Source organism: Falco punctatus, assembly GCF_963210335.1.
Source record: "Falco punctatus genome assembly, chromosome: 13".
Classification (NCBI taxonomy): Eukaryota; Metazoa; Chordata; class Aves; order Falconiformes; family Falconidae; genus Falco; species Falco punctatus.
This window is the reverse complement of record NC_137593.1, coordinates 11,853,680-11,866,984: the sequence shown is the minus strand read 5'-3', so window position 1 is coordinate 11,866,984 and position 13,305 is coordinate 11,853,680. Positions and strand designations below refer to the sequence as shown.

The 13,305-nt window shown below is 46.7% G+C and overlaps 1 protein-coding gene across 1 annotated transcript in view; it reads left to right on the top strand.

Moving 5' to 3' along the window:
* PSMD1 (proteasome 26S subunit, non-ATPase 1) overlaps positions 1-7,184 on the top strand; it is a 75,593-nt gene extending 68,409 nt beyond the window's left edge. Inside the window, exons 22-25 of the mRNA XM_080409331.1 lie at positions 728-820; positions 3,985-4,131; positions 5,986-6,140; positions 6,974-7,184. Of these exons, the coding sequence (XP_080265457.1) occupies positions 728-820; positions 3,985-4,131; positions 5,986-6,132 (387 nt within the window). The 3' untranslated portion in view covers positions 6,133-6,140; positions 6,974-7,184. The remainder of the gene's footprint in view (positions 1-727; positions 821-3,984; positions 4,132-5,985; positions 6,141-6,973) is intronic.
* Positions 7,185-13,305: the final 6,121 nt, after the last annotated feature.

Here is a 13,305-nt window from a genome sequence, read left to right as displayed (position 1 = left end):
TTTCTCTTTTAGACTTCTCTGGCCAAAATTAAAATGTGCCAAGAGCCTGCATTTAGCCTAGAAAGCCTCACCAGCAACGTGACAAATGCAATTCTTTCCTATCCCTCTCAAAAAGTTACTGCCTTAGAGACAGTTACTGTGGATAGAGAGATGTGCTCGCTGTAAGGGTGATGTGCTGAATTTTTGTGTTCGGGTGTTGCTTCTGGATGCTTTCTGGCTCAGGAGTGCCAAAGCCTCATGAGGGCTCCTCCATAGGGCATTTTCTGTATCCATTTCTTTAGAGCAAGGAGAAACACAACTGTCTGATTAGGACAGTGGAACACCCTTAGGTCATTCTAAAGAGTACCTGTATTCCTGTTTTTTTACTTTGGAGACTCAGGCAACAGGTTTTCCTGTAACAAGAATTCTCTTTTTTGCTCTGTTAAATAAATAAACTTATCATATAGACACCCAGACAGTAATGATTAATCTCTAAATTAGGACGTTTGTTCTCCTGTATATGTGGCTCGACCCAGTCTGCATTCATGGCATTTTTTCCCATCTGTGCCATTTATTTGCTTTGACGGTGGTGTATCTGTTGCTTAAACAGAGCAGTGGGTAGGAAATGGAATTGACCTTATTGACACCTTCCCTGAGAACTGATCTAATACTGTTTTCCCTTTGTTCCTCTGTCTGGGGAGCTGAAGCACTGCATAGTGCTGAATGCCTCCTCTGTTGACATATCCAGGTTTCTACTGCTGTACTGTCCATCACTGCAAAAGCCAAGAAGAAGGAAAAGGAGAAGGAGAAAGAGAAAAAGGAAGAGGAGAAGATGGAAGTGGTGGGTGCAAACAGTGAAACTTAAATGTTGTCTTCCCTCCCCCTTACAAATGCTGAAGGTGTGTCATGGCAGCTGGCACCCACTTACAGCTGTCCCACCTGCCACCTGTTAGTACTGAGCAAAGCACTGACACACGTTTCTGTGTACTGCATGCACTGGTTAGCATCATTACTCTGTGTGTATGCACTGTTAAAAGCCAGAGGCGGTATTATTATTTGTGAGTCCTTTATTTCTGAGAAAGATCTTCCTCAATATTGTTAAGTAGCTGACTGACTTAAAGGCAGAAGCTTGTTTTGAGAAATTGAGGTGTTCAACCGTGTGAACCTTTTGTTCATTATTTTATTGCCTGCTGTTTCTAGGCCAAGGGAATGTTATCTCTTAGCCCTGTACTTTTATTTTTAATGTGGAAAATTCTCTTAGCAATTTCATGTCTTTGGTACCTCTGACCTTTTAAAAAGGACTCAATGTTGTAGCAGTTGCTTGGTAGTGTCTGAATCACTTGAGAGCACTGAAGAGTTTTTAAACTTTCTGGGTTTGCACATGTTTAACGCCCTGTTCTGAAATGTTCACCTTTCGACAGCAGTCTCTTATGTGCTTTGCCCATCTGTCAAAATGCCAAACATTATCCACACCCAGTGCAGAACCAGCTGAGCTTTGAGCATAGGATCCATATGCTGCTGAGTAGTTATGGTGATTGTTTTGGTCCTCTTAAGATTCTTTCAGCTCATAGACCTGACACTGGAGTTTGTCATCCTCATTTGTCATCCTGGAGCAAGCTGAGGGATGGAGAAATGGCTGGACAATGAATTCTTGGTGGTTGCTGTAATTTGGAAAACATACGGCAGCTAAGATTCTTGCTGTGCCCTGACAAAGGAACCTTTTTGTGCTCTGCTAACAGATGCGAATATGCCAAGAACAACTGTAAGCTGAAAATGCATTATAGAATTGTTTAGGTTGGAAAAGACCTTTCAGATCATCAGTAAAGATATTAAACAGAACGGGCCCCAGTACTGAGCTCTTGTGACCGGCGGCTGACTGGATTTAAGGCCATTCACCACCACTCTTTGGGCTTGGCCATCCAGCCAGGTTTTTATGCAGCAAACCTGTGCTGGGTCTGGCTGAGCCCCATAGCAGTCCCCGTAGTGCTGCGCTTTGTATTAGTAGTTAGAAAGGTTGATAACACACCAGCGTGTGGGCGCCTGCTGAGCAGTACTCGCACAGCACCAGGGCTGTCTCTCCAGCAATCCCCACACACACCAGTAGGCTGGGGGGGTGGGCAAGATCTTGGGAGGGGACACAGCCAGGACAGCTGACCCAAACTGACCAAAGGGATATTACATATCGCATGATGTCTGCTCAGAAATAAAAGCTGAGAGAAAAGGGGAGGAAGCGGGAGTGTTCATTATTTATGACATTTGTCTTTGGGAGCAACCGCTATATTTACTGAAGGCCTGCTTCCTGGGAAGTGGCTGAACATTGCCTGCTGATGGGAAGTAGAGAATAACATCTTTTGTTTTCCTTTGCTTCCACATGTGTGACCTTTGCTATTGCTTTATTAAACTGCCTTTATCTTGACCCGCAAGGTTTTTTCCATCTTACTATCTTCCCTCCCTGTTCTGCTGAGGAGGGGAGTGTGATAGAGTGGCTTGGTCAGCACCTGGCATCCAGCCACGGTCAACCCACCACAAGACGCTACAGCAATCCAAGCCATGAGCAGCTAGTTTATCCAGGAGAACACTGTGGGGAAACTGTGTCAAAAGCTTTACTAAAGCTGACAAGCCCAGTAGAAACCTTTCTGAATCTACTTTAACATCTTTGTGAGAAAAGCAGCATGGTCAGAGAATTTTTGGCCCCTTTAATTGTAAAAAGAGGCACACAAGTGGTATGTGAAGGGAGTGTGGCATAAGATCAAAGGTGTATGTGTGAAATGGCCACACTTTAGATTTAGGAAGGTTGTGTTGTAGGCACTGAACTTCATCCAGTTAGCCCAGAGAATGAATCCCATGCATAGGTAGGATCTCTATTTTTTGTCTTTTGCTTCCTTTATGAGAGTTTTCTTATCACCAAACATTGCCTTTTCTTTGAATTATTCTTACAGCACTATATACTAAGCAAAATGTGCTGAACGGATTCATGTTTCTTGTAAAATTACTGCAATTTACAGTTAAGTACAGGTGTTGAGAGGAAGCGATACATTAGAAGGTATTAGTGTGTCATGTCTCTGTGTGTGTGGACTCCAGATGTCTGAAAAATTTTCCTGGCTGAATTGAGCATAAAAATGAGGATAGCAAAAAGGGATCTTGCTGCCACCTGCTGTGTTTGAGTGTTTTGCTGTTTTTTTTAATGTTTTAGAGGTACAATTGCTTTCCTGTTTTTCTGTTATGCCTGTTGTATGACTAGTAATCCACAGCTTCCAAGAGATCTGCGCAGTGACAAGCAGTCACCATGCCAGAGAAAGTCTTGTCAGCTGTTACAGGACATGCCAGGCATTTAGTGGTGTTCCTGATCATTTCCTATTGGTTGTTTCCATCATTTCTGCAGTCTTTTTTGTTTGCAACTCCGATGTTCCTGAGCAAGAGGGAAAACATGATTCATGTTCTTAAGTATGCAAAGGATGCTGTGTTTTTTCCTTCTGAGCTTTTGCCTCTAGCTGCTGAGTCATTGGGTAAAGGAGGGCTTAACTGCAATTCCTTAGGGAGTCACTGAGGTCAAGTCATTTTGGTTGAGTGGCTGTCAATACCAGTAGCATGAAATGTCAGTGACAGCTTTATAGCTGTGAAGATACAAGGACAGCTTTTGGCAATTTTCATGTGCTCATTAACAATATTAAAGAGTCTTCAGCTGTGAACAAAAAGCGGTGAGTGATTTTACAGGAAAAGTATTAGAAAGGGGAGCGAGAGGTAGATTGTTCACTACCACCTCTCATTGAAGTTACTTTCACCTGCAGTCGACTGAGGCATTGCCTTGATGAGAGCGCTTAGATTTATACTGGCATTGCCTGTGCTAGATACTGTGGTAGATACACGTTGGCTTGTTCCTTGGCAGAAGAGTGGTTTCTCACCAGACTCTTGAGTTGCTGCCTGGTTGTACCTTACCCTCCTGAACTGAGAAAGAGTTAGAGATTGCTGTTAAAATCATATTGATGTTCTTTTCCCCCTCTACAGGATGAGACTGAAAAGAAGGATGAAAAAGAAAAGAAGAAAGAGCCTGAACCCAACTTCCAGCTTCTGGACAACCCAGCCAGAGTCATGCCTGCTCAGCTCAAAGTTCTCACTATGACAGAGAGCTGCCGATACCAGCCTTTCAAACCAGTAAGTGTCACCTTCCTAGCCCGTGTATGTGCTACAGAGCATTCTCAGTGTTGGGCTTGTGTGTAAGGACCCAGAAGTTCTGTATGTACATGAGAATGCCACTCACACCTAGTGCATCACTGTCACGTGTTACAGACTTGCAACTTCACTGTTGTCATATTAACTTTTTAGTGTCCCTTTCTCCAAATGATGACATGCAGTTCTAGTTGAGGGAAAGCCAGAGCTGCTGCACACCTTTTCACCATGCTAATGCTGCTTTATTTTTCTTTCTCTTCTACATACATCAAATGCTGCAACATGGAAACCAGTCAGATGTACTTTTTGTATTAATGACATTGCTGGGGACATATAGACTAAGCCATGATCTTTACAAAGGGGTGAAAAGTTGTACAGGCTTATTGTCAAAGCACTGAAATACAGTAGGGCTTGGGCTGGAGCTTTGTTATCCTGCAGTGGGATTTATACCTAAATGGAGGGATTTTGTCATTAAACAGATTTCCTATTCAGTTACATCTGACCTTAGAAAAGTGTCTTCACCTCCTGTTAACACAGAAAAAAGATAGCATGTGATTTTCAGGTGGAGTATGAAAAGGATCTTAGTTACCCCATGGGCTTAATGCTAACTTTTCTGAGATGCTCAAATATATTGCAAAGCTGGTAAGCTTACTCCTGACCTCTAAATCTCCCGAGTCAGATTCTTTTGGTCTTCATTTTTGTTCAAGAAATAATACCCTTGACTCCCCTCTTTTGCAGGACTGTGCATGGGAAAATGCTGTTCAGAAGTAGTAATATTTTTTCTAGGAAAATAGTCATGTTTTTAAGAAATGGACTTCCTTGAATTCCGTCAGCACATTTAGAATTTTCTGCGCATCGTCCCCTTTTAAAGTGTCTCCTTTGGCAAAGCTGTGGAAGGACTTTTTAGTTTCTACCCTTTAAAAAGAAGAGGTGACTCAAATGGTATTTGAATTGGGAAAATCCGCTATGTGGTCCAGTAAGCATCATGTCATGCACTGGAATGTAGATGTATGAAATGAGATGTATGGAATGAAATGTAGAGCAGAGTCTTTCATGAGAGGAGTGCAGCTTCCTGCCTTAAACCCCCATAAAGAGGCTTTGAAGAGAACAAAACAGTGCAGTTTCTTGCTGGGATTAGGGTGTGTAACCAACAAGGCTCTTGAAATGGAGCTGTTCTGGACCTTTGCTCTGCTTGGGGGAATGCCAGAGTAAAAGGCCTCTTTGAAATGCTGTTTATAGCCTGGAATCCTGCTGTGACCAAATCCCTGATCCTGGCCAGGCATGACACAGCACTGCCTCTTCACACCTTGTGTTTCAGTCTTGGAGACGCACAGATTTGCTTCAGTCTGCCAGGATGTTTGGCTGTGATCTTTGTAATTAATTCCCCTTTGGTTTTACAAGGTTCTGCTAATAGGATTCATCAGTCGGTGGAAGCTGGTGATCAGATTAGTCTCTGTTTCAGATAGCCTCCTGGGAGGCGGCTACACAGAGAAGCTTCACTAAGCTTTGTGGCCCTGAAAATATGAGCCTTATAAAGCAATTATGGTTCAATTAGTTTTCATGTGGAAAACCGCAGACTGGGATTGGGGTAAAGCTGTGTATCCAGATGTCATTTTCTATCAAACTAGACTTAGATAGTGGAAATACAAAAGGTAGCCTGGGTAGAGTGTTCCATCCCCTTACCAGACAGGGATCCAGGTGAGCGTCAGATGCTTTGCTCTCTGAAACTCATTCCTGCTGAGGTGTTTCACGTGACTCAGGATAAACACTTGTGGTCACAAACACTCCACCACGAGGCAGAAGCAAGCTGCTCTAATGCTCACTGCACTTGTCTTGCAGCTTTCCATTGGAGGCATCATCATTCTGAAGGACACCAGTGAGGATATGGAGGAGCTGGTTGAACCTGTGGCAGCTCATGGTCCGAAGATTGAGGAAGAGGAGCAAGAACCTGAACCACCAGAGCCCTTTGAGTACATTGATGATTAAGACCTGAGGTATAGTGTAGCATGCAAAGTCACCTTTATTAATCTAAATGAAGGGAAAAACCTCTTTGGATCAACTGAAGCAGTTACCAGCATTCAGCACTCTTGTTTTAGCTCTTTGATGGCTTCTGTGCCAGATTCAGAAACATGCTCTGTCCCAGTTTGAAGAGCTTGGGAGCAATAAAAAAAGTCCACTCTTCCAGATCAGGCTTGACCCAGTCGTATTGGATCTGGTCTTTAATCTCACAGGCTTAGCTACCCTTGAGTAGAGCCTTGCTGGGCAGAGTTACAGCAGTGCGTGGGGTCACAGGCAACAGCTGAGCTGTGAGTAATCAACTCATGAAAAATGGCCCAAAGGACAAGTGGTTTATGTAACAAAGCTGTCATCTGCTTGACCTCAGTGAGGCACGATTGATCGGAAGAGTGCTACTACTCTGCTTTCTGGGGTTGTCTTGTCTTCCCACCAGATCTTAGCAGAATTTAAAGACACATGGGCTCTGTGGGGCTCTCTGAGCCCGACATAAGGATACTTGTAGATCTGTTCCAGGCGATGAATGGTGTGGTTCTCGGGTTCCTTGGTTAAAGTGCCTGAGCTGATGTGCAAGTTTCTCACTGAGAGGCAGAAACCCAGTTGCTTTATTTCCAAATATGGGCTGGCATGTCCCAGCACTCCAAAGAGCAAAGGTTATGCACTTGAATTGGTGGATGGGCAGGAAAACAAACTCCTTGGTAAAATCTGTAAATGTTGCGTCAGAGGCAGGCTCGGGTGAGCGTGTGGGGCCAACCACAAGAAGCTTTAGTTAAATACATTTGCTTTTCTGGTTTCTCTCTTCCCCCTCTTCCAGGATCATGTCCTCTAAAGAAGACACTATGCTTGATATCAGAAAGACAGACATGAAGACCTTCCTATCAAGATCTGCTGTTCAGTGCATGCAGCCCCAATCTGTGCTGAGCTAAAGCTGATAGTCCGTGTTTTATGGCTGAAGAACAGATATATGCTATTTAGTGTACTCTTTCACAAAACCTTGTTTTCAAATAAATATATTAAAAACTCTTGACAGAAAACCTGCTTCTTTAAAAAAAAAAAAAAGGGAAGACTAACAACCCTGTCTTCCACTTGCTGAAAAAACTAGACCTAAGTTGTGCACCTTCCTTCAGTGCAACTTGACTGACTCTGCTCCTATGTAGAGTTGTTTGGATCTGTGCACATTTGCTTTCTCTAGCACTCGTTTGGGCTGAGCAAGGTCACCAACTCCAATCTGGCCCAGCCATAGCACTGGTGCTACAGAGAGGGCAGGTCTCTACTTGCCAGCAGCTTTCCAGATGAGATCTGCTTCCAAATTACCTCTGTGGTACTGACTTTGCACTGATCGTTGTACACAACCCATTGCTCTACCCTGGTATTTGTGTGACAGTGCGGGGCTTGACAGGAGGGCTCTGGGTGTTAGTGATGGAGAAACGGGGGCATGTGTTTCCTTGTTTAACAGAATCCTTCCCCCATGTGCTTCCACTGCTTCAACCAAGTACGAGCATAGTAGCTGATGTGAGCAGGCAGCTAGAAATACATTACAGGCCTAGATGGGGTGAACCCAGAGATGCCTGTTGTTGCACTGATGTGCATCATTAGCCAAGGGGGGAATTTACAGTCAGGGGTATGGAATGAGCAGCAGTCCGAAGGAAGGAATGCTGCTCGGTCGTTAGCTGTCCAGCCAGCCCTTTACCTGTTGGGCTGTAACGCTTCAAAGAGTGAGTCACAGGTGAACCATAGATTCTAGCCCTGGTCAGTTGTAAGCCAAATGCTGGGCAAAGCTCCCGTTGAAGCAGCATTTAAATGGAATGAGGGTTTTATTGTATGTATGTTGGGAATATTTTGCTCTATGTGAACATACCATAAGCTTATGTGCATCCGTAATAATGGATGACAAGTCTTGCATGTAGTGCCTGGGAGCTTTTCCAGCAGATGGTTTATTTTGGTTAATGTTACTATAGCAATAGAATAGTCTGCTTTTGTTCTTTGCAAAGCTTAAGCAATACAGAGCAGAGGTATGGGACTGAAAGCCAATTTTGAGTCCTAGGCTTCAGTCAGAAGTCTCTGAAGTTGAAATGTTGTCTCAGTAATGGTGCTGGTCAGAGCTCAAAGTTCTCAGCGTGATACAGATCTGTTCTCCCATGGAGCAGAGCCAAGCATGAACCTGAGACAGCTACAAATGGCATTACTGTCAGTAAAACTGGAAACAGTGAATCACTGCTCCTATCCCATAGTCATTCAAAGTGAGAGACCTGGCGGTGTGGTGCAAGAAACAGGAGCTGGACAAATGTACATTGTGTGAGTCTTTTTAGTGCTATAATCCCTTCTCTTTGAGTAGGTACCTGTACCCCTTACTCCTGCGTGTTCTGCGGATGCCAACCAGCATGGAACGTGGTGTTTTTCAGGTAATTTGTTAGTAATGCTTTGTGTCGTCTTATAAAATACTGTGTAGAGGGGAGGACATTGGGAGGAGAAAAAAAACGCTCATTTCAGGTCATTCAGCAACCTGCCAGGTGGCCAGATACTGCTGGGAGATTCCTAAAGTCCAAGTACAAATGCTGGGAATAGCTGGCTCAGAAGGACCAAAAGTCCCGTATTCGTGCTTTGGCCAAGCTGTGAGCAGTCTGCTTCTATTCACAGGAGTTTTTGCTGAGCCTTTCATACTACAACAGACGTTTCAATGTAGCTGGTATATTCCTGGTGCTTGTTACAGGTTTGGTTCTCAGTGTGGCTGTGTAAATGTGTATGCACAGAGCAGTTCCCACTGAGCCATGTACTGCCTGGGGCACCATCCAGAGACTTGATTCTTGTGCGGAATGATTTTCTTGTGCTTGTAATACCACTCCTGCCTCTGGCAGTGATGTTTTCCAGAGCTCCCTTGGTACAAGCAAATGTAAAAAAGTGAGATAGCCCCAAGCTGCTACTCTGGGGCCACATGGTAAGGTTGCACTCGGACAGACAGATTTTTAGAGGAGCTTTTTGTGGCTGTGGAAAAAAAAGGCCACGTATGCCAAGCTGGGGACATCAGGAGGAGCATTGGGAATTGGCCTGTCCTCACTTCCCTGGCTCTGCTGCTCGCTGCACTTTTTCTCCACTATGTAAACACACATGGAAACTGTGTGGTTCAAGATTGATAACACAGATGCAGAAAAGCACTCACTGTCTTGGCTTTCTCCTATGGCTGCTTCACGTTTTCCTGCTTGGGAGAATGTCCTGGACAGGAGTTGAGGGGAGGGGGGAGTGGCGCTGGAGGAGCAGGGATAGAGGTGGCTGCTGGTTGAAGGGTGAAGCAAATGATGAGCAGTGTGAAGGAGGAGAGGTGACGGCCACACCGCAGATCTGAGTGGCTGTGGGCTGAGTGGGAAGGGGCAGCTCGGTGGGATATAGTGCTCAGGGGAAGACTCCAGGCAGAGCAACCATGAGCGTTTTCTAGCAAGTGCAAATCGACCTTTTGCTGGAGGGCTGGTGACAGAGAAGTGGCTCCTCTCTTGGCTGGTGTACACATGGCAAGTAGCTTCCGGGGGGTTCAGCCTGTTCGCAGCTCTCGCCAGAGAGAAGGCTGTGCATGCAGTGAGTGCCTTGTTGGTTGTTCATGCATTTGGTGTTGGTAGGTGGGATTTCCCTTTTGGGGACTTTCCCAGCTGAGCTCTGCAATCGGAGCCTGCCCTGCTGTGGAGTGCCCAGGTCCTTCCCACCTTCCCGCGCAGTGGGCAGCCCCTCAGCTTCGTGTGCTCAGGCCTCATAACTTCATGCAGGATGAAACCTCTTCCACCCACACCACAGCTTGGGAGGCTGCTGGTCCTGTGCCTCTGCGAGACACGCATCTAGCTCAGGCTGGTTTCACTCAAGGGACGCTGCTTGAAAGACTCCAGAGAACACAAGGACAAGAGGTCCTCCTGTGGGGTGTTTTTGAGAGTTTGTGGTACAAAACAATGTGTCCTGACTACAGAATGATCCCATACACGTGACGGGTTTTTTTCCTCCTAATCTCTACATACTTCTTCAGTTTACTAATCGGGTTTCTGAGGATGCTGCTCTGTGACCACCTGAGGTGGTGCACAGCACTTGGTTGAGGTGCTGAGCTCTGCTCAATTGCCAGGGTGCCACTTGGGAAATTTGGAAATGGCCAGCCTGTGACTGTAAAAAAAAAAAAAAAAAAAAAAAAAAAAAAAAAAAAAAAAAATGCAAAGAGGCTGTAACAGCCCCAGGAGAGTCCAAGTAAACCTCTAAGAAGAATCTAGAAATGTTCTGGAGATACAGAAGAAAACCTCTACAAAGACTAGAAAAAATTCCAAGGAATGGCCAGGAAACCTCCAGAAATCTGGAAAGGTGATGTAGAAAACCTTCCAAGACTCTGGAAAGGCTTCTGGGCTGGATCCTGCCCCCATGCCAATGCGTTGAACCAGTTTCCCTGGGGACAGATGGGGCCGGTAACTGTGGGACTGTCTCAGTGCTCAGTGGGGCACGAGAGGCCACCGCTGACTTTCTGATCTCCGGTTTGGAGAAGGGAGGGAGCCTGGAAAGCTTCACTGCTGCTTTAAATAATGTTATTTAGCCGCAGTGACTCATTAACACTGATTTCTTAGGAAGTGCTGCTCTTCTGGCCCTGTCTGGGATGCTGTGGAGGGACCCACCCCTGGGTTGTTTGCCAGGGGCTAATTGGACCTAATGGTCCTGGGTTTGCCAGAGGGAGAAGCCGGGGTGGCAGGAAGCATGCTTCTGTCCCTCCTGACTCTCCCTTAACCCTGGTGAGAAATAAATCACTTCCAAACCATGCTGCTTCTGACAGATCCCAGAGTCCCTGCTGTGGAGGCCTTGGACATGTCCTCAGTCTCCCCTTCCCACACATTAACTCAGGTGCAAGCCCCCTACTTGGCACCGCAATGGGGATTGAAGCAGGGATTAAGATGTTGGAGGTAAAGCTCCCACAGTGAGGAGTCTTCAAGGAGGGGGCCAACAGACCCCTGGCACTGCTCCTCTGCCCTGGCAGGCACTCAGTAGGTCTGGTCCTCCCACCTCACCCCATCACAGCAGTGCCGCCCTCCCTATCTCTCCCTTTCCTTCCAGGTCCAGGCAAAGTTCTTCCTCTTCACCATTCAAGTTAAGGTTGGGCACTGCTGATAATGATGATGGTGCTGGCTGTTTATCTCCCTGCATCCTGGAGGCTGGAGAGACCCCACCCTCACCCCTGACAGACCCCAGCCTGCCCCAGGCTCTTCCCTTGCCTGCTGCTCTCGGCGCTGGTGATGGGTTGGGTTTTCAGCCCAGATCTGAGCCCACCTTAACCTGGCAGCGGTGGCAGGATGGAGAAGGTGGGGAGCACAGACACTGCAAGACAATGCAAGGCTTATAGTGTTTGCTTGCAACTTCTAATAAGACCAGTGGGCCCTGAAGGCCTTCACCCAAGGGTGCTGATCTTTCCCCAGGGTGGCTTCACGTGGGAGCAAGGGTCTTTGCTCCCTCAGTGAAGACAACAGATTTTGGCAGACCTGGTTCAATGTGTTTCTCCAGCACTGGTGGGATTGGGCTGGCCCATGCTCAGTGCCTTGGGGAGGAGAAGCTGCTCGAGCCCCTGCTGCTGGGGTCCAGCTCGGGACTGGTTTGACTTGGCCTCTGAAATCCTGCTCTGTGTGGGCAAATGGTCCAGCTGGCAGCAGCCCAGGTCTGGAGCTTTGTTTTGAGGTCGGTAGTCCAGTTCCTGGCATTGGCTGCAGAACTAAAATTCTGCTTTTTTGCTCAGAAGTACTGTGAAGGTACTCGGGTGAGCCATCGGTGTCTCTCCCAGCACATGGGGGATTCAGCATTACCCACATGTTGCAGAGAGGCGACTCGAGGCAAATCCTGTTTCTGCCCAAGTCCTGTGGAGATCAGCTAATCGGAGGTCCTGGAGACCATAACCCCAGACGTCCTGACCTGCTGCCTGACATCAGTGTACATGTGTGTTTAAGCAACAGGTATGTCTGTAGGGGTTTTTTGTGTTTGTAAAGCACGTGCAGAAGATGGGCAGTGGAGGGTCTACACTGCAAGGGTCCAGGAGAAGCAGGTCCTGGCAAGCAGGGCAGGGTGCATGGGGGAACACCCTGGGACTTGCTGCCTGCTGCCTTGGGGAAGGGCTGGCCAAGGGGAAGGGCAGTCGTTCGGTGGCAACGGCATCCCTGGCCAAGGGTATAAATAGCTGCTCCGGTGACCCAGGGAAGAATTGCTGCACAGACGAGGTTAATTGTCAGCACAAATTATGGGGACATTGTTCCTCCAGAGATAACCTGCAAGGGATGAAGCATGGAGCAACTTTTTCCCCTTCAGTGTGAAGGAAAAAGACCTGAAATATTGGTGCAGTGCCTTTGTTCTCAGATTTAGGCTGGCTCTCCCATTTAATTGTTTTTCTCTATTCCATGTCAATGAGAACCAAGATAGATTAACTTTTTGTTTCTCCACCATGTCCTCCCAGAGGAAAAGCTGAGAGATAGCTCTTGTAGGGCTGGGCAAATTCTGTTTACTTCAGACAGAGATCTTTTCTGGTTTTAGCTTAAGCATGAAATCTGGGGTTCAGGCGTGAACAAGAAACAGATGAAAATAATTTGCTGGACACACATGCATGGGATAGCAGAGTTCATGGGCTCATTCATAGATGAAACCTGCTGCTTGCTCTTCTTGCAGGTCTGGAGGTTTTGCAATTTGTCCCCAAGTGATGGGGCAGGTAACCATCAGTGTGTGTTAGTCACACAGGACAGAGCTGCCATCAGTCTGTGTTGGTGGCAGCATCGAAGCTGCGCCCATGTGATGAGGCTCCCTGAGGCTCTCGCTGGAACTGGAGATGTTTCTCCTGGTGATGAAGCGGACTGTCCTGCTGTTTCTGTGCACCCTGTTCCAAGACTACTTTTTCCATGTTAATTTTTTTTAACAGGGTATCTCTTGCTCTTTGTTCTTCCCAGCCCCCTGCCATTTTTGGCCGGAAAGCCTTGCTGTTACTGCAAGTCAGGCCCTCTCACACACTGGTGTTCACCATGGTTGGGGGCCCAATGATGCATGTCTTAGATGAACACATGCCAGAAAGCTCAGCTGGGGCCCCTTTGGGCCTGGGGCACTGAGCTGCCACCATCCCCTGAGGCACCCCCAGCCCCACAGTTTCCCCTGGCTGTCAGCTTTGTC